At 54.7% G+C, this 23,783-nt stretch overlaps 3 protein-coding genes across 3 annotated transcripts in view; 1 reads left to right on the forward strand and 2 right to left on the reverse strand.

Annotated features, from left to right (window-relative positions):
- The window catches only part of TBCCD1 (TBCC domain containing 1), a 10,137-nt gene extending 7,518 nt beyond the window's left edge, over window positions 1–2,619 (reverse strand). The window contains exons 1-3 of the mRNA XM_027703722.1: window positions 2,200–2,619; window positions 1,959–2,108; window positions 363–729 (exon numbers count right to left, since the gene is read on the reverse strand). Of these exons, the coding sequence (XP_027559523.1) occupies window positions 363–729; window positions 1,959–2,108; window positions 2,200–2,619 (937 nt within the window). The remainder of the gene's footprint in view (window positions 1–362; window positions 730–1,958; window positions 2,109–2,199) is intronic.
- A 242-nt stretch (window positions 2,620–2,861) lies between these two features.
- Window positions 2,862–15,116, forward strand: DNAJB11 (DnaJ heat shock protein family (Hsp40) member B11). Its single transcript, XM_027703714.1, has 10 exons — window positions 2,862–2,974; window positions 3,408–3,564; window positions 6,560–6,657; window positions 7,535–7,667; window positions 8,533–8,675; window positions 9,258–9,340; window positions 9,831–9,888; window positions 10,428–10,539; window positions 11,022–11,181; window positions 14,257–15,116. Exons 1-10 carry the CDS (start codon window positions 2,907–2,909, stop codon window positions 14,319–14,321), a joined length of 1,077 nt encoding a protein of 358 aa, XP_027559515.1. The 5' UTR covers window positions 2,862–2,906; the 3' UTR covers window positions 14,322–15,116.
- A 5,384-nt stretch (window positions 15,117–20,500) lies between these two features.
- PROCR (protein C receptor) lies at window positions 20,501–22,955 on the reverse strand. The gene is made up of 4 exons (XM_027703863.1): window positions 22,872–22,955; window positions 22,511–22,747; window positions 21,325–21,591; window positions 20,501–21,240 (listed from the first exon to the last, which is right to left on the reverse strand). The coding sequence occupies exons 1-4, from the start codon at window positions 22,924–22,926 to the stop codon at window positions 21,128–21,130; spliced, it is 672 nt and encodes a 223-aa protein (XP_027559664.1). The 5' UTR covers window positions 22,927–22,955; the 3' UTR covers window positions 20,501–21,127.
- Between the last annotated feature and the right edge of the window lie 828 nt (window positions 22,956–23,783).

Below are 23,783 nucleotides of genomic sequence, written 5' to 3' on the forward strand. Positions count from 1 at the left end.
ACATATTCCTATTTTCCCACATATTCCTATTTTCCCACATATTCCTACACTTCTATTTTTCCATATATTTTTTCTATTTTCCCACATACTCCTATTTTCCCATTTTCACGCATTTCGAATTGCTATTTTCCCACACATTCCGATTTTCCCACACAGTCCCAGACTTCTATTTTTCCATATGTTTTTTTCTATTTTCATGCATTTTTATATTCCTGTTTTCCCACATATTCCCACTTTCCCATTTTCCCACACATCCCTCTATTCCTATTTCCCACATCCTCCCCTTTTCCCACATATCCCTCTATTCCTATTTCCCACCCACTCCCACACTCCCAACCCCCTCTGTGTGTCCCAGTGCCCACCTTGCTGTGCCCAGGCCAGCTTCCTGCCGGCCCTGATGCAGGCGGTCATTCCCAAGGGGTTGGCGGTGAGGCAGGAGCGGATCCAGCTCTCCAGCCGGGGCAGGGAGAAGGCTCTGGCCCCCTGGGAGAAGCCGTTGTGGGGGTGGCAGGGCGGGCACAGGGCCAGCTCGTGGAGCGGCCGCACCGCCCGGGAGGTGCCCACGGAGCCCTCGAGCAGGAGGCTCAGGGCACCCACGGCCTCCAGGGACACCAGGCTGCTGGAGCTGGAGTGGGACGAGGCCGAGAGCTGCTCCGGCTCCAGCAGCAGCTCCAGCATGTCCAGGAGGTGGCTCTGCACGAAGGCTCGGTGCTCCTGGTCATTCCAGTTCTGGGGGGGCAGGAAAACACGGGGGAGGTGAGTGCTCCAGGCTGGGAAGCTCCACGGGCATCACAGCCCGGAATCTTGCTCAGAACTCCTCTAGAATGTCAAACGTGTGGTTGGGAGAAGCTGGAATCATTAAAAACTCCGTGTCAAACACGGTGCTCATTCCTGCTCTTCCAAGGCACACAAAGCCACCACCCCCCAAAAATCAAACCCCATTTTATTCTAAGTCAAGCAGCAAATATTTAATCCTAGAAAGCAGCAACGGGCTCTCTCCCAGTCCCACCCAAATCCAGGGAGCTCCTGCTGGCACTGGAAGGAAGGGAACAAATCAATAACTGGCAGGCAAGGTCTTGGAGCTGCTCCACTGGAAAAGCCCAGCTGGGCCAGGATTCCAGGATAAAAGTGTCACCTTCCAGGGTAAAAAGCTGAGGGTCATTTCTCCAATAAACAAAATGGCCTCTGAAAGAATCCTTAGTTCAAATCCTAGAGGACTCATGCCCAGAAAAAAAGCAGGAGACTGGAATTACAGCAGAGCTTAATAAAGCCAAGCTTTGCTGAAGGAACACACCTTGTCCTCACCAACATCTGTTCAAGGATAAAGCTGCCCAGCTCCTCTTTTTAATGATTCCAGCTTGTCCCAACTACATTCCACCAGCTCATCCAGCTCCCAGCAGCACATCCATGCCAGAATTCCAGAGGTTTGCAGCTGCGGCTGCCAATTTGTAACTCACCCTCCCACACAGAGCTGCCTACGGGATACATCCAACTCACTCCTTCCTAAATATTTGGCAGTGATTTAAAAGGAAACAGCATTTCCACGTGGCTGATCTCCAGCTGAACAACCAACTCCCCTCCCTGACACAGAACCTGAGGCCAGGGAACACCCTGGGATCCAATATTCCCACTGGAGCACATTAAAGGAACTATGAAGATGAGAAAAGTCTCCTGTTTGAATAATGGAAAAAAGTGAAGGGGCTGTTGCTCCTTAAAAGGAGAATTGCCAGGACTCACAGGGAATTTTTAGCTGCCTTTGGACTCCAGGAAAGCCTCACGGAAAACTTTTTAAAAACTTTTTATTAAGTGCAGAGAGAACACACCAACTCTGCCTCATTTACCATGGAACAAGGAATCTGCACTTGGAGAGAACAACCCAGCCCCTTCCCAACCCCCTCAGGGCAGATCCCAACAGGGGAGAAGCTCCTGCACGTGGAAGATCCCACAGGCACGGATACCTTATTCCCGCCGGCGGATTTCCCAGGAAAGCCGGGAGATGTGGTCCTGGGGCTGGGCCACTCGTCGCCGAGCAGGGACCTGCGCAGGGACACCTTGTGGAGCTGCTGCACGTACAGGAACAGCAGGAACTGCAGCGTGTCCACGGACAGCTGGAGAGCAGGGAGAGAGGAGGAAGAGTCAGGACCCCCTCTTACCCCGGCTCTGGGCTCCCCCTGCCTTAGGCCGGCTCTGGGCTCTTGCCTTACTCCGCTCCCGCTCCAGTTCCTCGGCGCTGGCACAGGAGGCCTCCGCCTCGGCCCAGCGGAGGCGGCGGGGCGGGTCGGGCTCCAGGAGGCCGCGGAAGAGCTCGAAGTAGAGCCAGGCGAGGTCGCGGCCGAGCTGCAGCTTCCCGCAGGCGATGTGGCGCCAGCGGGGCCAGCGCAGCCGCGGGAAACAGCCCTGGGCGGCCCTGGCGCGGGCGTAGGCGGCGGCCTTGCGCAGGTAGTGCGGGGCGAGGCGGGCGGGCGGCGGCGCCGGCAGAGCGCCCGCCAGGAACGGCTCCGTGCGCGCCCATAGCCGCACCGAGCCCGCCTCCGCCGCCATGGCCGCCGCCGCTTCCGGGTTCCGCCGCGGGCACCACCGAGACGGGCCCTTCCCTCCTGCGCCGGAGCCGCCGCTCATTGGTCGCGCCCGCCGACGTGGGGGCGGGGCTAAGCGACTCTCGCGCCGATTGGCTGTGCGGAGGGAAGTGGCGGCAAGGCGTGCGCGTCGCGCTGGGCGGCGACGCTGCGGCCGGCGATTGGCCGGCGGCGCTGAAGTGTGCGCAGGCCATTGGCTGGCGGCGCGCGGTGCCGCGCTCCTATTGGCTGCCTGTGGGCACCACGCGTCCCCATTGGTCGGGGCCGGACGGGGGGCGGGGCCGGAGTCGCCGCCGCCGCCGCTCCCTCAGGGCCCGGCCCGGCCCAGCCATGGCCCCCGCCTGGATCGGCCGCCTCTGCCTCCTCCTACTCTGCCTCTGCGGGGAGGCCGCCGCGGGGTGAGTGCGCTGGGACGCGCCCGCGGCACTGGGGAGTGCGGGGGTTCAGCCTCGGCGCCGCGCCGGGCCCCTCGCGCTCGGGGTCGGCGACTGCGGCGCTGACGGGACCCCTCATCCCTTTCCCCTCTCCCTTTCCCCTCATCCCTTCCTCTCATCCCATTCCCCTCATCCCTTCCCCTGACCCCATTCCCTCTCCCATTTCCCTCTCCCGTCTCTCATGCCCTCTCTCTCCCATCCGTTTTCCCTCCTCATCCCCTCTCGTTTTCTATCCCGTTCTCCCCATCCCCTTCTCCCATTCCTCTCTCCCTTCCCATTCCTCTATCTTCCCCTCCCCTCTCCCTCTGCGTGTCCCACCTCCTCTTTCTCCCTTTCCCTTTCTCTCTCCTTCCCATCCCCTTCTCCTCCCTCTCCCTTCCTCTCTCTCCCCCTGCAGGAGGGATTTCTACAAGATCCTGGGGGTTTCCCGTGGCGCCTCCATCAAGGACATTAAGAAGGCCTATCGCAAGCTGGCGCTGCAGCTCCATCCCGACAGGAATCCCGACGACCCGCGAGCGCAGGAGAAGTTCCAGGACCTGGGAGCTGCCTACGAGGTGAGACCTGGAGCCGGGAGTGTCCCTCTGGAGCTGGGAAGGGCGGAGGGGGCTCGTGGAGCCAGGGAGACTCGGGAGAATCCATCCTGTAACGTTCTGTAGGGGAATGAGAAAGGGAATGGAGGGAATGGGAAGGCTCTTCCATAAGGTGCAGGTGCAATCCATCCTCCCCCTGTTACCATTCCATGCCCTCCCTGTCAGTTTGTTGAATTCTGTCCTACATCTTTTATGATCATGGAATGCTCTGAGTTGGAAGGGACCTTAAGGATCATCTCATTCCACCCCCTGCCATGGACAGGGGCCTTCCACAATTATATCAAATTCCCTCCCTTCCTTCTCCTCTCATCAAATTCCATCTTCATCCTGTTGCTGTTTTGGATTCTATCCTACACTTTTTATTCTCATGGAATCATGGAATGCTCTGAGTTGGAAGGGACCTTAAGGATCATCTCACTCCACTCTTTTCCGTGGACAGGGACCTTCCACAATTATATCAAATTCCTGCCTTTCCTTCCTCCCCTCCCCATCAATTTCCATCCTCCCCTTGTTACTACATGAAATTCCATCTATTCCCCTGTTACTACCTGGGATGTCAGGCACTTTCCCTGTAAAACCCAAAGTCCAGATGCTGCCAGGCTGCTCAGAGGGCTCCTCCTGCCACAGGACAATCCAACACCTCTCCCAGACAGGAGAAAGCCAAGGCACTAAGTTAAAGTTGTTTGGAATTTGAGGGAGAAATAGAGGAGCACCAAGTTAAAGTTCTTGGGAATTTATTCCCAGAAATAGAGCAGCAGCAGCTCCCAGTGTTGCACAGGGACAGGTGTGTGTGCAGGGCCTGGCTGGGATTAGTCTGAGCTGATGGGAGGTGAAAGGCTTGGCTTTTAGAGGGAATTCAGTGGGAAAAATAACCGTGGGTCGCATATACAGGAGGATTCCTGCTGTTTCCATGATAATACTGTGGGATGTAATTGATCCCTGACATTTAATAAATAACACGTAGATTACCTCATTGCCCAAAGGCTTAAAGTCAAAGCCTTACTTTCCCTGGCTGTAATTCCATCCAATGGAATTTGGGCAGGTTGATGCAGGACCTGTTTCTTCCATGTTTTCTGTCCTTTTTGTCCTCCCTCCGTCACTGCTGGATTCCAGCTGTTCCCTGTGGAGCAGAGAGACCCTGGAAGATGGTGTTGCGAAATTCCATCAGCAAAAATTCCCAGCAGTGCTTCCAGCAGTCTGGTTGGGTGGGAGGTTGGGATCCTCTGGGAGGAACCCAGTGCAGAGGGAAGGGGTTTGTAGCCTGGCTCCTGCTTCCACCCCTGGTGCTCCTCTGCTCCTCAGGTATCCAAATTTAAAGCAAATGAGGAAGTGAGAGAACCAGCTGGAATTTATTTCTCCGTGATCAGAAAGAAAACTCTGCACTTTAGTTTTGTCTCAGAGCTGGGGCCTCTTAGTTCAGACTCAAACTGAACCATCCCTGGGCAACCAGGGAATATAAGGATTTTTTTGGTGGAAAAAAGTATTTCCCTCTCTTTTGCAGCAGCTCATGTGGAGCTGTGAGCTTGGTGTCCTTCCTGTGAGCTGGGATCTTGTCACATTTGGTGGCACTTCATGCATGGAAAGAATTTTTCTACCTCTTCCTCAAGTTTATTTAAATGTCCCAGTTTGTTTAAATCTTTGCCAGCAGCTGAGATTATTCTTCTTATTTAAAAAATTGGGGAGGAAATGGTTGTAAAATCAAATCAGAAATCCAGTGTTGACCTGTGTGGTTCTGAAAACAGATTTGGAAGAAAGTTTTGATGCCCTGGAAGGTCTTTGTCTCCCTCTTTAGCCAGGACAGCTTGGGAATCCTGCTAAATCAGTGGGAGATGCAGCGGGTTGGTTTGAGGGTTTGGGGCAAAATGCAGCCGGGATTGTGTGTCCCTTAGAACCCAAACCAGGATTTTCCTCACCATAAAGCCTCTGTTGGCAGCACCACTGCCAAGGGTTTGGGGAGTTGATTATGGGAAAGCTTTCCCAAAAAATTGTGAGGAATGTAGGTTAATGGAACTCCTCAGTGTTTTTGTTTTAACGGCCTCGGTGATTCCAGCCCAGAGCTGCCTGGTCTGAATGGAACTGTTTCCATTAGGAAGGACACTGATCCCAGGAGAGGGAGCTGAGACTCTTCTACATGTAGTCATTAGTCTCAGGATGAATTTGGGAGCAGTTTCCATGGAAATCTCAAGTGGCAAAGGGAAAATTGAACTCTCACCCACTGGGTGAAACTCATGAAGCCACCGGTGGTTTTGTCCCTGTTGCTGGCATTTATAACTGCTTAGAATTCCAGAATGGTGTGGATGGGAAGGACCTCAAAACCCATCTCATTCCAACCCCCTGCCATGGGCAGGGACACCTTCCACTAGCCCAGGTTGCTCCAAGCCCTGTCCAACCTGGCCTTGGACACTTGCAGGGATGGGGCAGCCACAGCTCCTCCAGGCACCCCAAATTTCAGGGTGGTTTTCATGGTTTAGCCACTTGTCCTCCTGTTCCCACTCCTCTCCAGCCTTCTGGAAGCTCACCTGGCAACTCTGACCTTCCCAAATGTGATCAACAGGGAAAGGAATAGTAAATGGGATCAAAACTTCAGAATTAAAACTGGTGCTTCACAGTCTTAAAAGTCCTGACTGAGCCACAGGGGTGGTGGTATATGGTTTTTTTTTTCAGTGTGTCCTTGTAGAATCTGAGTTATTCCTTCTAATTTGTTTTTAATATTTAAGATAAACTCGGTGTGTATATTTTCCATGTTGTTTTAATAAACTGAATGTAATTTTTTATGGGTTTAAGTGATAAATGTTTAACTTTTCTAGACCAGCACAGCAAGCAAGTCCTAGACAAGGCTTCTGTGACATAAAACCTTGCTGGTTATCCCCAAGTGCAGAGTCCTGTGGCCTTCAGAGCCTTGTTAAACAACTCCCTTGAGCTGCAGGTGATGCCTTTCCTGCTTCCATGTGTTCTCCAGGTGCTGTCAGATGAGGAGAAGAGGAAGCAGTACGATGCCTACGGTGAGGAGGGACTGAAGGACGGGCACCAGAGCTCCCACGGAGACATCTTCTCCCAGTAAGGAGCTTTTCCCACTTTAGGCTGTTCTCCAGCTGCAGCTCTGATTTTGTGATGGTCAAGCTCGTGGTTTTTACCCCGTCCAGGTCACTGATGTGCTGTGAGATTGAGCATTTGAGGAAACACATTTCCAGTGGGTATCCCATGTGACATTCTCCCTTTGGTTGTGCACCACTCCCCGCTGCAAGGGCAGCAAACAGGAGCCAGGGGTGACTTCCCACATGGACACCCCCGTGGGTGATTTTTCAGGTGCAGCACCTGCATCAAACATGTGGGGACTTTCCCAAGTTCCCTGTGCATGACTGAGGTTTAACCTGTTGTCACACCTCGTGCGCCCTTTGGGGACACTTCCCCTTCTGCAAAGTGTTGCTGTAGCAACAAAGCAACTGTAGAATTTGGAGCATTACAGTCCAAAGGCACCTGCACCTGATTTTCTGCCCCTTTGGATCAGCCAGGCACAGACTTCCTAAGTCATTCCTGTAGTTGCTCATCTCTTGTGATCCTGGGTGAGAACTTGCGCTGCTTGTGGGGGACAATATACAGGTTTTCTAGGAATTTTTCCTCATCCCTTTTGTCCTCAAACCACCGAAAACAAACCTACTTAGAGTTTACACCTTGTAGTGGCAGCTGAGCAGTAGAGCAGATCAGAGGGGACTTCCCTTGGGCAGATTTTGAGATGTTCCTGCTCCAAAACCTGGTTCCTCTAATACGGGAAACTTTTCCAAAGTGGCTGCTTTGCTTGCAGTGTCCTGGAGGAGCAAAGAGAGGTTCCTGAGTTTTCTCTGGAGCTTTAGGACTGTGAGAAGGTTGTTCTTTAGGGGGATTGAAGCATTTGCCCAGGATTCCTTCCTGAACTAACCCATGTGCTTTGCTCCAGCTTCTTTGGGGACTTTGGATTCATGTTTGGAGGGAACCCTCGCCAGCAGGACAGGAACATTCCCCGAGGGAGTGACATCATCGTGGACCTGGAGGTCACGCTGGAGGAGGTGTATTCAGGGAACTTCGTAGAAGTAAGTCCACTTTCCAGAGTGTTGCCAGGTTTGAGGTGCTGACCAGTGCTCAGAATATCTCCCCCCAAAAAACAAAGCCCCAAGAGGTGCTCCTGTTCTCAGTGTCTGCCCGTGGGGGATGTTGCGGTGCTCTTTGCTGTAGTTTACTGAAGAAACCACACATTTATCCACCTTTTCCATCTGGCTGTGTCTCTGTAAAGTGGGATAATACTTATTTATTGGCTGTCAGTCACTAGCTGAGCTTTTTTAGTGCAGGTGTAGAATTTAATGATATTTGAGGGCCTGTTCATAAGCTTCTAATTCACTTTGCAATTCCTTCAAAACCACACCGAGGATTTTTCACGGTCTCTCTGTGTGGCCAAACGTGTCACTGCAAGTTTTTGGATTATACAATTGGGAAAAGTATGTGAAAATTGCTGTTTCTTTTAAGCAAGCTCCATTTCTGGTGCTGACAATCCCTCCTGTTCTGCACGTTGGTGTTTGCATTGACTGATTTTGTGCTTTGGGTGTTTGGGGAACCCCAAATAATTTCCCTGTTCTGTGGGACAGGGAAGTGTCACAACCGAAGTGTGAGGTGTTCCATCCCAGTGTTCCCTTTCCTGTGTGGAAAGGTGTGCAGGAAAAGGAAAGGAAATAGCAATTGTGGTGTCAGAGAGAGTTTTCCTGGTGTTTAATGTGTGACCACAAGGTGAAAACTCGGGGTGTTTTGCTGAGGTCACACACGAAAACGTGGCGCTGGGTTGGAAATAGATGATTTTCAAGGTCCCTTCCAATCCAAACCATTCTGTGTTCAAGCTGTTTGAGAAATCCAGACGCTTGTGGAGCCCCAGGAGTGCTGGCACCAAGCTCTCCCTCTTCCCTGCAGGTTGTCAGGAACAAGCCAGTGGCCAGACAGGCGCCGGGCAAACGGAAATGCAACTGCCGGCAGGAGATGAGGACAACGCAGCTGGGGCCTGGGCGCTTCCAGATGACCCAGGAGGTCGTTTGTGATGAGTGTCCCAACGTCAAGTGAGTCGAATGCTCTTCACTGCTGCTCAGAACCCTAAATCCTATGATTTTACCGAGTAATATAGGGATGTTTATTCCCAAACCGACCGCTAGGTGGGGGAAAGTGCCTGAATTCCCAGTAAGAACTGGGGAATGTGGGAAGTCCTAACACAGGTTTCTCGTTTTCAATGGGCCAGTCTTTATTCTTGCAGCAGAGCTCTGTTAGATGGAGAGCTCCCCACTTTCTTCTTCCAGCCTTTTATTCCTTGCACAGTCACACTACAGTGGGAGTGCCACAACTAAATCTGGTTGAATACGTTTGGGGAAGCACGCAGCCTCTAGCTGGAAACAGCTGGAACTGGAATGCCATGTCGTGGTCACACATCCAGATGCTGCCTGTGCATTTAGGAGCTCTTGACTTTGCCTCCCCTACTAGTTGAGCACCTAAAAAAGGCAGCACTGACTCTCCAGTTTTAGATGTGAGCAAGGCAAGAGTGTGAGCTTGTGGGGGTGTTCCCATTACCCCATAACACACATAAAAAGCTGGAATAAAGTTGAAATAGAGTTAAAAACTTAGCGCTGGGTTGCTCTTCCCATTTTCAGGCTTGTGAACGAGGAGCGGACGCTGGAGGTGGAGATCGAGCCGGGGGTGAGGGATGGCATGGAGTATCCCTTCATTGGGGAAGGTGGGTGTGTGCTCAGCTCTGGCCTGCTCCTTTTCCATGATTCAAGGCTGTTCCCCATGGCACTGGGAGTGTCCAAGCCCCACTTTGTGGTGGTTGGAAGTGCTGTGTCCTCTGCATGTGCTGAAATCCAGGAGCATCCCTTTGCTGGGAGTGGGGACGTGCACTAAACCAGCACCAGGTCTGATGTTTCACTTGAGCAGGAGCATCTGCTCCAGGCTTGAGTGTGTTGGGGAATCCCCTCTGCCCAAGGAGATGAAGGACACCACTGACATGCAGGCAGGTCTTCCACAACAGCAGAGAGGTGTGACCCCGCTGACGCAACACCCAGAGAGTCCTGAGGTCTTTTAGATATATTTAAGCAGAGTTTTATTCATCTAAAGATCAACTAGTTGGTTTTTTCCTTTAACATGTGAACTGCAAGTCTGTGTTTGATATCCTGCTTGTTCCTAAAAAGAAATAACTATCTCCTTAAATTCCTTCCCTCTCCCAGGTGAACCCCACGTGGATGGGGAGCCCGGTGATTTGCGCTTCCGAATAAAAGTTCTTAAGTAAGTCCCTGGCCTAGTTAGACTCTTCCTGCTGACTATAAAGGCAGCTTGCAAGGCATTTTCTGGCCAGTGTTGCCCACTCTGGCATGGAGCTTGCCCTGCAGCGTGTTGGTGCAGCCCTGGCACTCAGGGCTGTGCAGGATGTCCAACCCTGATGGTGCTGGAGTAGCTGGATTCATTAGAAGTGGGGTTATCAAAGCATCTTAATCTTTTTGGCTTGAATTCACCGGGTGTGATTCACATGAAATACCTCCTTTTTCCACAAATACACCATCTCCCTGTTGTAAGGAAATTCACTATTGAGAAGATCGTTGTGTGAGTCACAACTTCTTGTCCCACCTCAGCACTCCCTGCCCTAGAAATAGAAAGGGCATTGGGCAGTACTTATCGTGCACAGGAAAATGAGGCTAGATTTGATTCATTCCTCACTTCCCCTCCTATTTGTGAATTCTCCAAACTCCCAAAGAGAAGGGAAGATGCTGAAGGACCTGTTTCCCCTCTGGGGAAGGAGGAAAGTTCAATGTCTCTTATTTCCACAGGCACCCAGTGTTCGAAAGGAGAGGAGACGACTTGTACACAAACGTGACGATCTCGCTGGTCGAGGCACTGACAGGCTTTGAGATGGATATTGCCCACTTGGATGGGCACAAGGTGAGGCCCAAGGTGCTGTGGAACCCAGAGCTACCTGCAGATCTCCTGTGCTTGCTCAGAGTCTGGTTATATCCAGTATTCCCTCAGCTAGAGCCTTCCAGGCCAATTCCCATGGAGCCAAAACAAGCTCTCAAGTGTGGGTCTCACTTCCATGCTGTCCCAGCTGGTGTTAGTTCTGGCACATGTCCTGCCTGGACCCGTTGATACCACAGGTTTTGGCAAAGGATCAAAGCTCCAACATCAGATGGAGCTTTCCAGAGGGTTGGAAAGGGTGCTGGAGTGTTGGGGTGCACACACACAACACGGAATGCCTAGAGAGGTGTCCAAGGAATGATTGGACGTGGCACTCAGTGCTCTGGGCTGGGTGACAAAGTGATGGTTGGTCACAAGTTGGACTAGATGATCTTGGAGGTCTTTTCCAACCTCAATGATTCTGTGATTCTGCAACACTAATAATGTCCTAAAATTCCTTTTCCCTCCAGGTTCACGTTGCTCGGGATAAAATCACAAAACCCGGCGCCAAACTGTGGAAGAAGGGAGAGGGTCTTCCAAACTTTGATAACAACAACATCAAAGGCTCCCTAATAATCACCTTTGATGTGGAGTTCCCCAAGGAGCAGCTGACCCCGGACCAGCGGGAAGGTGGGTGTTCAGAGCCCACCAGAGCTGATAAGAACCTGGCACAGCTGATCCAGGGGCTGGAGTGCTCAGGGAGGGCTCTCCTGTGCCTGTGCCCCTTGTACAACATAACACAGTTGGCTGATGCCCTGTGATGAACTCCCATTTCCCTGGGAAGCAGGGAAGTTTGGCTGCTGCAGCTGTAGGGAGCCAGATGAGGTTGGGATGTGCTGCTGCTGGAATGTAGCACTTGGCAAGTTTGCAGGTGCTTTGTTTTGGAGCTGGCCATCTGGCTGGGCTTAGCCTCTGCTTTGCCTCTGCTGGAATGGGATCACAGAAGGATTTTCCAGCCCCTGCTGCTACTTTCTTGGAGGCAAGACTTGTGGGAATCCCTCTGCTGTCGAGGGTGAGGAATGTCACGCTGTGTCAGGAGAAGGGTTGTTCCTCCCCACACTTCCTTCTATCCTACTCCCTCTAGGAGAGATCTGCTGCTCAGCTTCAGTGCTCAAATGGAAGCTTGATGAACCATGTAGAAATCCTAAAATTGACAGGATTCCCTCTACTCCTTGCTGGGAATTCTTTGCTGCAGCAGCCTCTGTGGTCACTTCTGCTCTGCATCAGAGTGGGCATCAAGGGCCTTGTCCTCTGCCACGGGGCAAAGATGTTCCTGGCATGTACCAGTGCAGCTCCTCAGGAAATCCCTATCCCCAGAACTTCTTCCAGGGCTTCCTCTGAAGGTGCTTTTTTAGTGGATTTCCTGAACTCCTCAAGTTTCTGGAGGGAAGCCAAGCCCTGGGTGGGCTGAGCCCTGTGGCACTCGCTGCTGCCTTGGCCACGCCGTGCCAGCTGCCATGGGCAGCCCAGTTGGTGGCTGCAGCTCCGGGTGTTCTGTGGCCCTTCCTGCAGTTGGCTGGGCTGGGAGGGCTGTGCCTCTGAGCTGTGCTTTGGGTGATCTTGCTGTGGTTTTATCCCTGTGCTTTCCTGCTTGTTCCAAGGGTATTTCACAGGGCACAGCGGCCACGTCCCTGTGGAGTCTCATTCCACGCTCCGTTGCCCTTCTAGAAGTTTCATCAGGCAACAGCACCTCTGAACCACAGGAGGTTATTCCAGCTGTTGCTCTTGGCACTTTGGAAGACACTGGGCAAGGAGCAGTGACAGAAGCCTCCGTGTTTGTGACGGTTCCTCCCACACCTTTCCGGATATCCGGGAGCAGGGAGATGACCTTGCTGCCATGAGTGTGTTCGGGCACAGGGTGTTTCTCTCCCTCCTAAAGCAATTCCACATTTCCCAGGGGAAGGTGACTGGGTAGGCAGTCAGATGCCTTCCTGTGTGCTGGATGTCTCCGAACATCCAGTGACTGAAGGAGTTTTATGAGGGAATAGGTCAATTCCGGCTGTGAGGCAGTGGTTCAGTGGACACATCCAAAAGAAAACTGGGCTGCAGAATTCAAAACATTCCTTTTTTTCCTTATTGTTGGCTGTGGTCCTGATTTCTTATCTCCTAACCATATGTCCAGCTCCTGGGGCTGTCAGAAGATACTCTGGCTCCAAGAGCACCGCTCTGAGCTTTGGAATAAGATAAATAATCCTTTCTTTCCTGCCAGTGAAATTGGGCAGAGCTGACTCTGTCACTTCTTGGTGGTATCAACAACATTTCAAAGTAAAAATTGCCTTCAGCCTCCAGTAGAAAATGCCTCAAGTGCAGTAGCACCAAATGCCAGGATTCCTGGTTGGAATTCCTGATTGAACCTCGGATATGTGTTGAAATACCCTGTTCACTACTGAGGGTAGCAGGAAACGAGGTGCAGGAATGGTGCTAATCCTACTTTTCTGGTGTTCCTGGAGTACCCCTTTCTCCAGCCCCGTCCTTCCTTTCTAAGAACCACACATCCAGGAGCCACATCCTCTCACCCAGCAGCCAGGAAGTGACTTGGAGCCTCCTTTGGATGCAGAGGGGAAGTGAACTTACCTTGCACCCCCTGGAAAATGACCTGTCCCTAATGATCAGCAGCTCCTGAAGAGAGGTTTGCTTTGTCCTGCTGTTTCTGGAAAGAGATGAGGAGTCTCTGCCCATCAGCAGGAATAGTTCTCACCTGGCAGAGAGCCCTCTTGATTCCAGTTACTACTTCCAGGCCAGTTTTCCAGTATTTTAACAGAGCTACTGTGGCAATTATACATCCAATTACTGGCTTTAAAGGGTGGTACAATGTTTAGCCAAAAAGAGTTAAGGACAGACAAGCAGGACAAGGTTTGCAGGGAGACAAACTGTCTTTTAGCAGGATTTCCTGAAGGATTTCCATGCCTGAAAGGTTGGAATTTTCTTCTGTACAAGTAAATTGGTTGGTTTAGTTACTAATGTCCAACCTGAGCCTCCCCTGGCACAGCCTGAGGCCGTTCCCTCTCCTCCTGTCCCTCGTTCCCTGGGAGCAGAGCCCGACCCCCCCCGGCTCCCCCCTCCTGTCAGGGGGTTGCAGAGCCAGAAGGTCCCCCCTGAGCCTCCTTTTCTCCAGGCTGAGCCCCCCCAGCTCCCTCAGCTGCTCCTGCTGCTCCAGCCCCTTCCCAGCTCCGTTCCCTTCCCTGCACACGCTCCAGCCCCTCCATGTCCTCCTTTAGTGAAAGTTATTTGGAAGTTCCCCCTGGTGTGGGGAGTTCCCCCTGGTTTTAGGTCCTGGCAGCCCCTCCTGGGGCTCTGAGGGTTTTGCTGCTGGTCTGAGCCATGCCCTGAGGGGCCCCAGGGCACTGAGTGACCAAACTGACTTAATCAGAGGGGACTCCCTCCTTAATCCCTGGAAAAACAATGTGACGTATCCATTCTTCCCACTCTGCTTCCTCTGCTCTGGGTGGACTCGCCCTTTCAGCAGCAGTGGAGACCTGCCAGTCCTTCCCTATCCTGCCAACCCCAGGAGATGAGCTTTTATGGATTTAAGGGCTGACTCACCCTTTTAGCCTGTTCTGGTAAGAATTTGATCCTGCCAGGTCCTGGGCCGTGTCAGTTCCTTGAAATGCTTGATGACTGGGATTTCAGGAGTGAGGAAAGTGTATCTGAGGAGGCATCCCCCCCTCTGGGCCCTGCTCAGTCACTCTGTCCTTTCCCTTGCAGGTCTCAAGCAGTTGTTGAAGCAAGGACCTGTGCAGAAGGTGTACAACGGATTGCAGGGATATTGATGCCTGGGAAAATTGGACTTCCCTGGAAATGCAAAGTCAGATTTGTTTGTGGTCTTTTCTCCTGCCCACTGGAGAATGGAAAAGGGGGAGGGAGGGAGGGCAATGGTTGAGGTTTAGCTAATTTTTAATTTGTAAATGATGGAAGTGCTCAGAGTTGGGGGAAATACTTTTTCAGGACACAACTGGTGCTGCCTATAATGTTCCACATCCTGGAACAACAGAGATTCCTTAAGCAGGAAAACAGAGATGGGGAAGGGAGTTTTAAATTCCATGCAGGTTGGAATTTCTGGTTTTTAAATATATTTTGATGTGACTTTTCTTGACCATCTCAACATATTTTCAGAGCTGCTCCTGCTTTTTACGTCCTTTGTGTCCATCTCTTCCAAAATATTGTTGCTTCGGGTGGTGTTTTTAATCCCAGCCCTTCCCCTTTGAGTCTGGGGTGTGGTGTTGGTTCAGAGTCTGTGTTTTTGGGGCAGGAATACTGATGCTCTTGGGAATGGATTGGGAATGGTTGGAAAAGGAGGGAATAGTCTTTTAAGGCCTCTGTGGACTCTCTTAACTACCAAGTAGTCCTGTTGTCCCAAAACACTTGGTTTGGAATTGGACCTTGCTCCAGCTTAGCAAAGACTCCTGGGTCATGGTGGGATTTGGGAATGGCTCCATGGCCTTGGTTCTCCCTCTTTTCCCCCACCTGTAACCAGCATTTACTGGAAAAGCTCCCCCCTCCTGCGCTCTGTCCTCCGTGAGGACGGGACAGGTGACGGAAAATAAAGTGTGTGTTTGAGTTGGAATGGCAAAACCTCCCTGGTGATGTGTTTGCACAGCCCTTCCCTGGGACAGCCAGGCCCGTGCTTCCCTCTTGTAGGCAGCAAGAGAAATCCTGGGATCATTTCGGTTGGAAAAGCCCTCCGAGCCCATCGAGTCCAAGCCTCCCCCAGCGCTGCCCAGGCCACCACCGACCCATGTCCCCAAGTGTCACATCTTCTGAATCCCTCCAGGGGTGGGGACTCCACCACTGCCCTGGGCAGCTGTGCCAATGTGTGGCCGCTCTTTTAGGGAAGGAATTTTCCCTCATATCCAATCTGAACGTCCCCTGGAGCAACTTGAGGCTGGTTCCTCTTCTCCTGTTGTGTGTTATGCAGGAGAAGAGCCCGACCCCCACCTGGCTCCACCCTCCTTCCCGTTCCCTCAGGGCTCTTGGGGGCTGGAAAGTGGGATCCTCCCAGTGTTGCCTTACCCCTCATTCCCTCTCTGGGGAAGTGGATGGGATCTGGTTTGCCTGCAGATGGAACTGTGGGCTGGGGAGCAGCAGGTGGAGCCTCCAGGTTGTTTTGTTTTCGGTTTGTTGTTTATTTTCCTTACTGGGAGCTGGAAGAGCTCGGTGAGGTGGGAACAGCTCCGCCCAGCCCCTGTGTCCCTGCTGCCCTGGATCCAGCCCTATCCCACCCAATCCTGGGCTCCAGCGGGAGCTGACGCAGCGGAAGCTGCAGCACTGGGAAGTTTTCCTGTTGGATCCTTTGTCCATTTGCCTTGGCAGAGCCAAACGGGGTCTGGGGAGCTGAGACAAGCCCGGGATGCCAAACTCTTGGACTCCCTGCCGGTCTTCCTCAAAATCCCTGAGGATAAGCTGTATTCCCAGCTGAGGCTGCTCACTCTGCCCACGGCTGCCCAGCCTTTTCCAGGTGCTGCAGGGCAGCTCTGCCTCTGCTCCCCCTCAGTTCAGATTTCTAGGAAACCTCCTATTTCAAAGAATTCCTTCCCGTATCCCTGTGCACAGGGCTGATTCCTGTTATTTCAGCCCCTTGCAACCCTACTGCCAGTGCTCACCTGTACCAACGAACCCAAAAAGCTGGGATTTCACTCCAGAGTCCCAGCTTCCCCCTGGAGAAGGTGTAACCTTTCCTACCTGCACCCCCAGCAGCAGCCAGTGGGTTTATTTTGGGCCTGGCTCCTTGTTCCCGCTGCTGCTTTTCCTTTCCCTGCTAATCCCTTTCCTTCCTGTGGTTTGTTTTTATGGCATTGTGGGGCTGGACTCCTCGGGGAGCACAACAATGGCTGCAGAGCTCTGAACTGTACAGCAGCAAGGAGGAAAACAGGAAAAAAAGCCCCAAATTCCAAGCCGGCAACCCTGCTTCCTTCCATCCTATCCCTCCCGCTGTGGGGGGGTGTCCTCCGCCTTCCCCACCTCCAGACAAAGCTTCCAGGGCTTCCATGCTTTTTCCCAGCAGCAACAGCAGTGCTTGCTCAAACATTTCCACAGGTTTCTGGATCCTTTATGCTTATAAATGCTTCCCAGGGGGTTTATGTGTTCCCATCTTGGTCAGGGACCAAACAGGGATCCGGACAGTGCGAATCTCCGAGATGGGAATTCTGTCTCCCACAGCCTGGATTTCCAGCCCTTTCTAAGCAACGCTGTTCCCAAAGTGGACCAAATAAACCCTAATTTCCTGGTCCTCTTTTACCCTGGATCCTTGTAAAGGTGAAGATTGGGAGGGCTCAGATAGAGGTGTGTTTTTCAGTTCTTCTAGGAAAACACTTGTCCTTAGAACACGTTCCCGTGCTGCTCTGGGGAGGCCTGGCTGAAATGGGATCCTGGTTTATTCCTGAAGGGAATGGTTTTCATCACCTCCAGGGCCTCACCACCGGCTGGATTTTAGATGTCATCACCTCCATCAGCGCTGGGTTCCCACCCTTTGGATGGATCCCTCCCATCCCAGGGGAGGAGAAGGAGCAGATGGGATGAAGATTCCATAGCAGGTTGATGATGAGGGCAAAAACAGGGCTCGGATCTACTTTTCCATCATGCCCAGCAGCCTTATCTGTGTCTCCTCTCCCTCCACAGCCTGGCTGGCTGCACCTAAAGCCACATTCCCCATCCCAGACCAGGTGCTGAGGTTTTGGGGCTGCTCCAAGGAGCTTCAGCCCTCGGTGTGGGGATCCTGAGGGGTGGGAGTTTGCTTCCATTTGGCTTCAGCCACACAGAGGCTTCCAAGTCTGGGAAGTGTTTGGGAAGTGTTCCCAAACAGCCATTTCCCAATGGGAACTTCTCTGGAAGTACAGCTCAGGAAGGCTGGGTTCTTCCAAAGAAAAATCTTGTTATTTTTGAGTCATCTGTATCTGAACCTTTCTGCGCCAGAGCCGGCAGGGAGGGCAGGAGGGAGAGGGGCCTGGTGCCGGGAGAACATTGCTCTGAGGGCACCTGGGATTGCCATGGGAGCCTCCAGCTGGGCAGGGAAGGTGAGGCCGTGATTCCTCACCGGAACCCGAGCTAGCAGCCCCCATCCCAGCTCCCCTGCCACTGGATTGCCCAGGGAGAGGACAGCCCGTGGGCCCGGAGGTGTGGCGGGATGGGGGGATCTCGCTGCCTTCATCCCGGCTGCCACCCGCGCATCCCTGCTCCTGGCCAGCTTCCTCCTGCGTCCTGCAGCTGACCTGGGAGGCGAGCTGGAAAGGGAAGAGGGCAGAGATGGGCACCCCTCCGCCCTGCCAGGAGGGACTGGCCAGCACAGCCCTTTCCTCTGCTGTATTTCCAGGGAGCCGCTCGCTTCCATGTGGGAGCAGGAGGCTGCTAGAAAGCAGATCCCAAACAGCCTCCATCCCCCCAACAAAGTGGATCCCCTCACCCCAGTGCAGCCCCCGGGGTTAACAAGGGTGTCCCAAAGCCCAGAATTCAAACATCTGGGGCTGTGACACTGTGACCTCCGGGAATTTGGAAGGACGTGGTTTGTTTAGTCCAGAAAAGCCACAATGACACCACCGCAGGCTCCGAGTGCGTAAGAGGTGTTTACAGGGATAATCCCTTCCTCCTTCCAGATGGATCCCATCGGCCCCACTTTTCTCCCCCTCCCCACCCCAGCAGGCACAGGAGGTTTGGGCAGCTCCTGGAGCCATCCAGCCCTTTGGCCCTGGGGCACGAAGGCTCCTGAAGGACATGGCTGGAGGTGCCGACCTTGCAGAGGGAGCTGATGTCCAAAAGGGAATGTGGGGGTGGGGGGAGACCTTCCCACCCCATCCAAGTCTCCCATGGTCTGGAGACACAGGGAAAAGCTCTTTCCTGGCACGTGGGCATGGTCTCACTGGTCTGACTGGAGCAGGGATCAGGGATCAAGGTCTTATCTGAGCCCTTATCCAAGGCAGCAATAGCGGAGTGATGGAAACCATGCGTGGAAAACAAAGCCTTGCCTGGCGATCCCTGCGGAAAACCGGGATGCTTCACTCCGGGGGCTGGTGAAAGCTGCCAGAGGTTTGTGTACAGAACAAACCAGGACCCGAAAAACCCCCGAGGAGCAAATGGAAAACCCCTGTGGCTGACGGGATCCGTGGTGACACACTGTCCCGAGCTGGGATCCGGGGCAGAAGAACGGCCAAATTTGGGAAAGGATGGGCCGTGCATGTGGCTGCCAGGGAGCTGATCCCTGTTGGAAGAGTGACACAACAGGAGCCCAGCTCCCAGTTCTGGGGCAGCCAGGCCACACGTCCCCAGCTTGCCACAACCTTGGTGGCCCTGCCATGAGGCAATTGTGGGTTTTGGGGTGAGGAAGAGAAATTTTGTGAGGTTTGGGATGAGGAGGAGAAAGTTTGGGGTTACAGTGTGCTGGGTGTGGGTGCTGCTACCACAACCCCTCTGCAGTTGGTCACCATGTCCCTGTGGGACACCAGTGCTGGTGGAAGGTTTGGATGTGTTGCCCTGGACACGGATTGAGGTGAGGCTGTTCCCTGGGGTCTTGCAGTTTTGGGGGTTCCCCCTGCCAGGTGCTGCCCCATCCCCCTGTGGGAACTCCAGACCAGCAGCAGAGTTGGCTCCATCCTGGAACGCTCTCCTGCTGCGACCGACACGCACGGGGGGCCTGGGAGCAGGAAAGAGGCTTTTCCAGAGCTGCTCCAAGTGGAGGCTTCCTCATCTGTCCAAAAGATGACGCATTTCAGAGGCAAAAAGCAAAACAAGACCTGCTATTCCAGACCTCCCTGGTTTCTCCAGCCTGGGCCTGTCCTGGGTGCCCTCCCGGCTATCCAACGGCTCCATCACAGCCGTGGGGATCCCACAGGATCCGCCCTCTGCAATCCCAGCCGGAGCAAGGAGCTGCAGCCCAGGGAGGGGGGGACTGGGAATGAGAATCCCTCTGGCTCTTGGGGACCACGGTGCAACACATGCAGGCAGCAGAGATGCCCCAAGTCCGAAACCCAAAGCAGAGCCGGGAATGTGGCCGTTTCTCCCGGCTGGAAGGGATTTTATCCCTCCACGGGGAGCAAACCCACTGTGTGTGACCTTCAGCATCCCTGGATGCCCGTGGCAGGGACAGGCAGTGCTTGTCCCTCAGCACAGCTCCTGCCAAAGGCGATGATGCTCACGTGCCTCAGCCCTGTTGTTTTGGATTCTCCGGCCTCTCGGAGCCTCCGGAGGGTGGGGAACACGCCAGTCCCTGCCCCCGGAGCCTGGGGAGGCGGGGGCTGCTTCAGGGATGGCCGTGGGCCAGGGTGATGAGGTGTGGGCTTGGGACACCTCCTTCTCCATCCCTGCTAGAGGACAACCCCCAGGGTCATCTCCCCATCCCCTCTGTCCCACATCTCTTTTCCCGTCTTCCCCCATCCCACCCTTTCTTGCTCACAGGGTGTTTAGAAAGGAAAGAGCTGGAAGTTAATGCAGGAGAGCTCCTCTCCTGCACTGTCCCCTCCATCCCCAGCCAGCTCCTGGCTCATCCCCAGCCCTTCCTGTCCTTGGAGAGGTGGAGATGAGCAGGAGAGCTCAAAATCTTCCTTTGGGTGAAAGGGAAACGCGGCCAAGAATTTATTATTGATACAACCAAAGTTTAAACAGTCAAGAGGAGTTTTTAGCTGGGATTTGGACTGTGGAAAACTGGCCCTCACAGCTGTCTGTGCTTGGCCTTGGAATGAAAAACAGTGGGAAAGTGACTTAATTGAGTCAAACCAAAGCTGGGGGAAGGTTGAAATGAGCTCAGGAGCTGCAAACCCCTCCAGCAATCACCAACAGCCTCTTTCCTGGAAAACTCAGTGCACAGCCCAGGGTCAGACACTGGGACTGGCACCAGCAGACACAGCTTTTGATGGATCCATGATGGATCCACAGCCTGTGATGGACCCATGATGGACCATGATGGACTCATAATGGATCCACAGCCCCCAAAAGGGCTCCTAAGGGGAATGAGAGCAGCCAAAGGTGTGGTGGGAGCTGATGGGTGCTTTTATTACACAAGGTGTGACATCCTCCCTCCACCCCTCTGGAACAGGGATAGATGAGGGTTTAACTCCATCCTTTTAACCATTCCTTGCTGTTTCTCCTGCTGGTTTTCCCACCACCCCCCTCTTCCCCATTTTTCCATCCGTGCCAAGCGTGTTTCTGTGGAGTCTCAGTACATTGTGCCAGCCCAGCGTGGGGAGCATCCCCAGGGCAAGGGCTGCTGGGGGGGTCAGTCCAGCTGGGACAGGGCAGGGAAGCCATTGGTGCCCCTTGGGAGCAAAGCCCGTGGCACTGGGGACGTGCATCCCTTGTGAGGGAGCAGCTTGGTCAACTTATTCACGGAGTGATGATGGATCCAGCCCCTGCCTCCCCAGGGTGATGATGGATCCATGGGGAGATGCTGGATCCATGGGAAGATGATGGATCCATCCCTTGCCATGTCCATGGGGAGGTGATGGGTCTGTCCCCTGCCTCCACAGGGTGATGATGGATCCATGGGGAGGTGATGGGTCCATTCTCTGCCTCCACAGGGAGAGATGGATCCACAGGGAGATGATGGGTCCATCCTCTGTGTCCATGGGGTGATGCAGGACAGCTGCCAGCTCCGTTAGCAGCTCCCTCCCGTGCACCAGAAGATCCCCACGGCCATGCCCAGCAAGCAGAGGGTCCCCAGGATCAGCCCCAGCACCAGCGGAGCGCGTGACCGCCCGCTGAGTTTTCCTGCAAGAGCCAAGAAGGACGGAGGTGACGACCGGGGTCACCCCACCATGTCCCCCCGGCCCCAGCCCCGGCCCCAGCCCAGACCTGTCGCGGCGCTCTGAGCCCGCAGGATGCTGACACAGGTGGTGTTGAGGAAGTGCTGCAGGTGCTGCGTGGTTATGGGGTACTTCATCAGCTCCGTCTTGGCAAAGGTGGCCACCAGGTGCTGGCCGGGCCAGCGCCGCTGCCAGGTGGCGTTGGGGACATGGAAGCTCAGGAAGGCCGTCCCGTTGAGGGTCACCTCGTAGAAGCTCTGGGATGTGCCGTTGGGGAAGAGGCGGCAGCCGAGGTGGCAGCAGAGCCTCTGGGTGTCTGTGGGGACAGAGGGACAGACGGGGTCACCAGGTCCCACCCAAACCATGCCCTGAGCTCTCACGGCCACAGCCCTGCAACAGCCGACCCACCCACGGCTCTGCTCCCCCTCAGTGGCTTTTCCAGCGGCCGGGATTATTTTCCCTCCCTTATCTCCCAACAGCACAGATCCAGTTTTATGGAGATGAGAGGGTTTCGGGGCACCTATTGCTCTCCTGGATGGATGCACCCAGGGAACGGGGGACACCAGGATGTGGTGGTGTCATACCAGAGACCCCGCGGTGACACAGGGCTCCCCAAGGAGCAGGTACAGAAATGTGGAGCTGGGGAAAAACAGATTTGGGGGTAGGGAAGAAAAGGAAGGTGAAGCACAGCCTGGGAAGGAACAGCAGAGGAAACTGGGTTTGTGGAGAGGTGCAGGAGCACGAAACCATCACCAGCAGCAACCCATTGCTCCCAGAAAGCTGTGGGATTCTGGCAGGGAGCAGGCAGGGAGTAGACAGAAAGCAAGCAGGACGCAGACAGGGTGCAGGTAGGATACAGGTGGGATGAAGGCAAGAAGCAGGCAGTAAGAAGGCAGGATGCAGGCAGGGTGCAGGCAGTAAGAAGGCAGGATGCAGGCAGGGTGCAGCTGAGATACAGGTGGGATGCAGGCAGGGTGCCTACACCTCACTATCCCCTCCAGCTGCAGTCCCAGCCCTTTTCCCGAGGAGCAGCAGCAGGTTGAGCATCACCCCGTTCCCAGGGCAGGCTCTGGATGAGAAATTCCCGGCTCTACAGAAGGGCTCCCTTTGCCCAGAGAGGTTTTGCACATGGCCGTGTCCCCACCCCTCTGCCCACCTGTCCCTGCAGAGCCATCCCCGTGCCCTGGCAGCACAGGGGGGTCTCTCCTACCCCAGTGCCCCCGGGCACCACTCACAGTCCATGGGTCTCTCCTTGTTGAAGAGCTTCACCAGGTTGCTGAAGTTGCTGAGGTAGGTGGTCACGTCCTTCTGCCGCCGGGCCCAGGCGTCGGGCGGCTCCAGCGGCAGCACCTGGGTGACACTGTGCCCCTCCAGCACGTGGCTGAGCCGCCCGTCCAGGCTGGCGTTCCCCCAGAAGAGGGAATTGCCTTCGAAGACGCGGGTGTGGTGCACCATGGTGAAGGTGAGCGGGGCTGCGGGACATGTGGGACATCACACACCGCCCCGTCACCCCCGCGAGCCCCGCGCCCACCCCCTGCCAGCCCCGCGTCCCCCCACGCCAGCCCCGAGCTCTCGGCTCCCGTGCCCCTGCCTTACCCGCCTGCTCCGCCCCGCAGCCCAGGGCCCCGCAGAGCAGCAGCAGCCGCAGCATCGCGGGAACGGGTGCGGGGATGGGGACGGCGCGGTGGCCCCGAGGCTGGCCCGGCCGGGAGTTCGGCGTGGGGACAGCGGTGGGCACGGAATGGTGGCCCCGGGCTGGCCCATGGGATGTTAAGCCGGCCGGGGAGGTGGGGCTGTGGGAGGAGGAGAGCGGGACTCCAGCCAGGTCTCTCCCATTTCCTCACCCGACCCACCCGCACCCCTTCCCTGCCGGACATGCCGGGCACTGCAGTGCCCCGGGATGCGGGATGAGGCTCCAAGATCACCTCGGGACAGAGAGAATTGGGCGAGCAGCCAGTGCCTGCCTCACTTTCCCCATCCATTGGCTGGGCAGGGTCCATCCCGCCCCCCTGGAGACCATTCCCAGGGAATGGGGGAGGGATGGAGGGAGCAGCCTCACACCCACCAGGCCTGGAGTGGGCATCCAGCACCAGAACATCCCTCCCTGGAAGGGGGTGACACTCGGGGGAGCTAAGCTGAGGGGTAGGAACAATTCCTTCCCAATATCCCACCTAACCCTGCCCGCTGGCAGTGGGAAGCCATTCCCCCTTCTCCTCTCACTCCAGGCCCTTGTCAGTAGTTTCTCTCCATCTTCCTTGTAGCTCCTTCAGCCACTGCAAGGCCACAATCAGGTCACCCCAGAGCTTCTCCTCTCCAGGCTGAACAATCCCAGCTCTCCAGCCTTTCCTCCCAGCAGAGCTGCTCCAGCCCTCTGACCACCTTGGGGCCTCCTCTGGACTCTCTCCAGCAGCTCCATGTCCCTCCTGTGCTGTTCCCAGGGCTGGAGCAGCTCTGCAGGGGGGTCTCCCCTGAGGGGCAGAGGGGCAGAATCCCCCCTGCCCTGCTGCC

The sequence above is a fragment of the Neopelma chrysocephalum genome, unplaced genomic scaffold, assembly GCF_003984885.1.
Source record: "Neopelma chrysocephalum unplaced genomic scaffold, ASM398488v2 Primary Assembly neopelma1_252, whole genome shotgun sequence".
In the NCBI taxonomy this organism is placed as follows: Eukaryota; Metazoa; Chordata; class Aves; order Passeriformes; family Pipridae; genus Neopelma; species Neopelma chrysocephalum.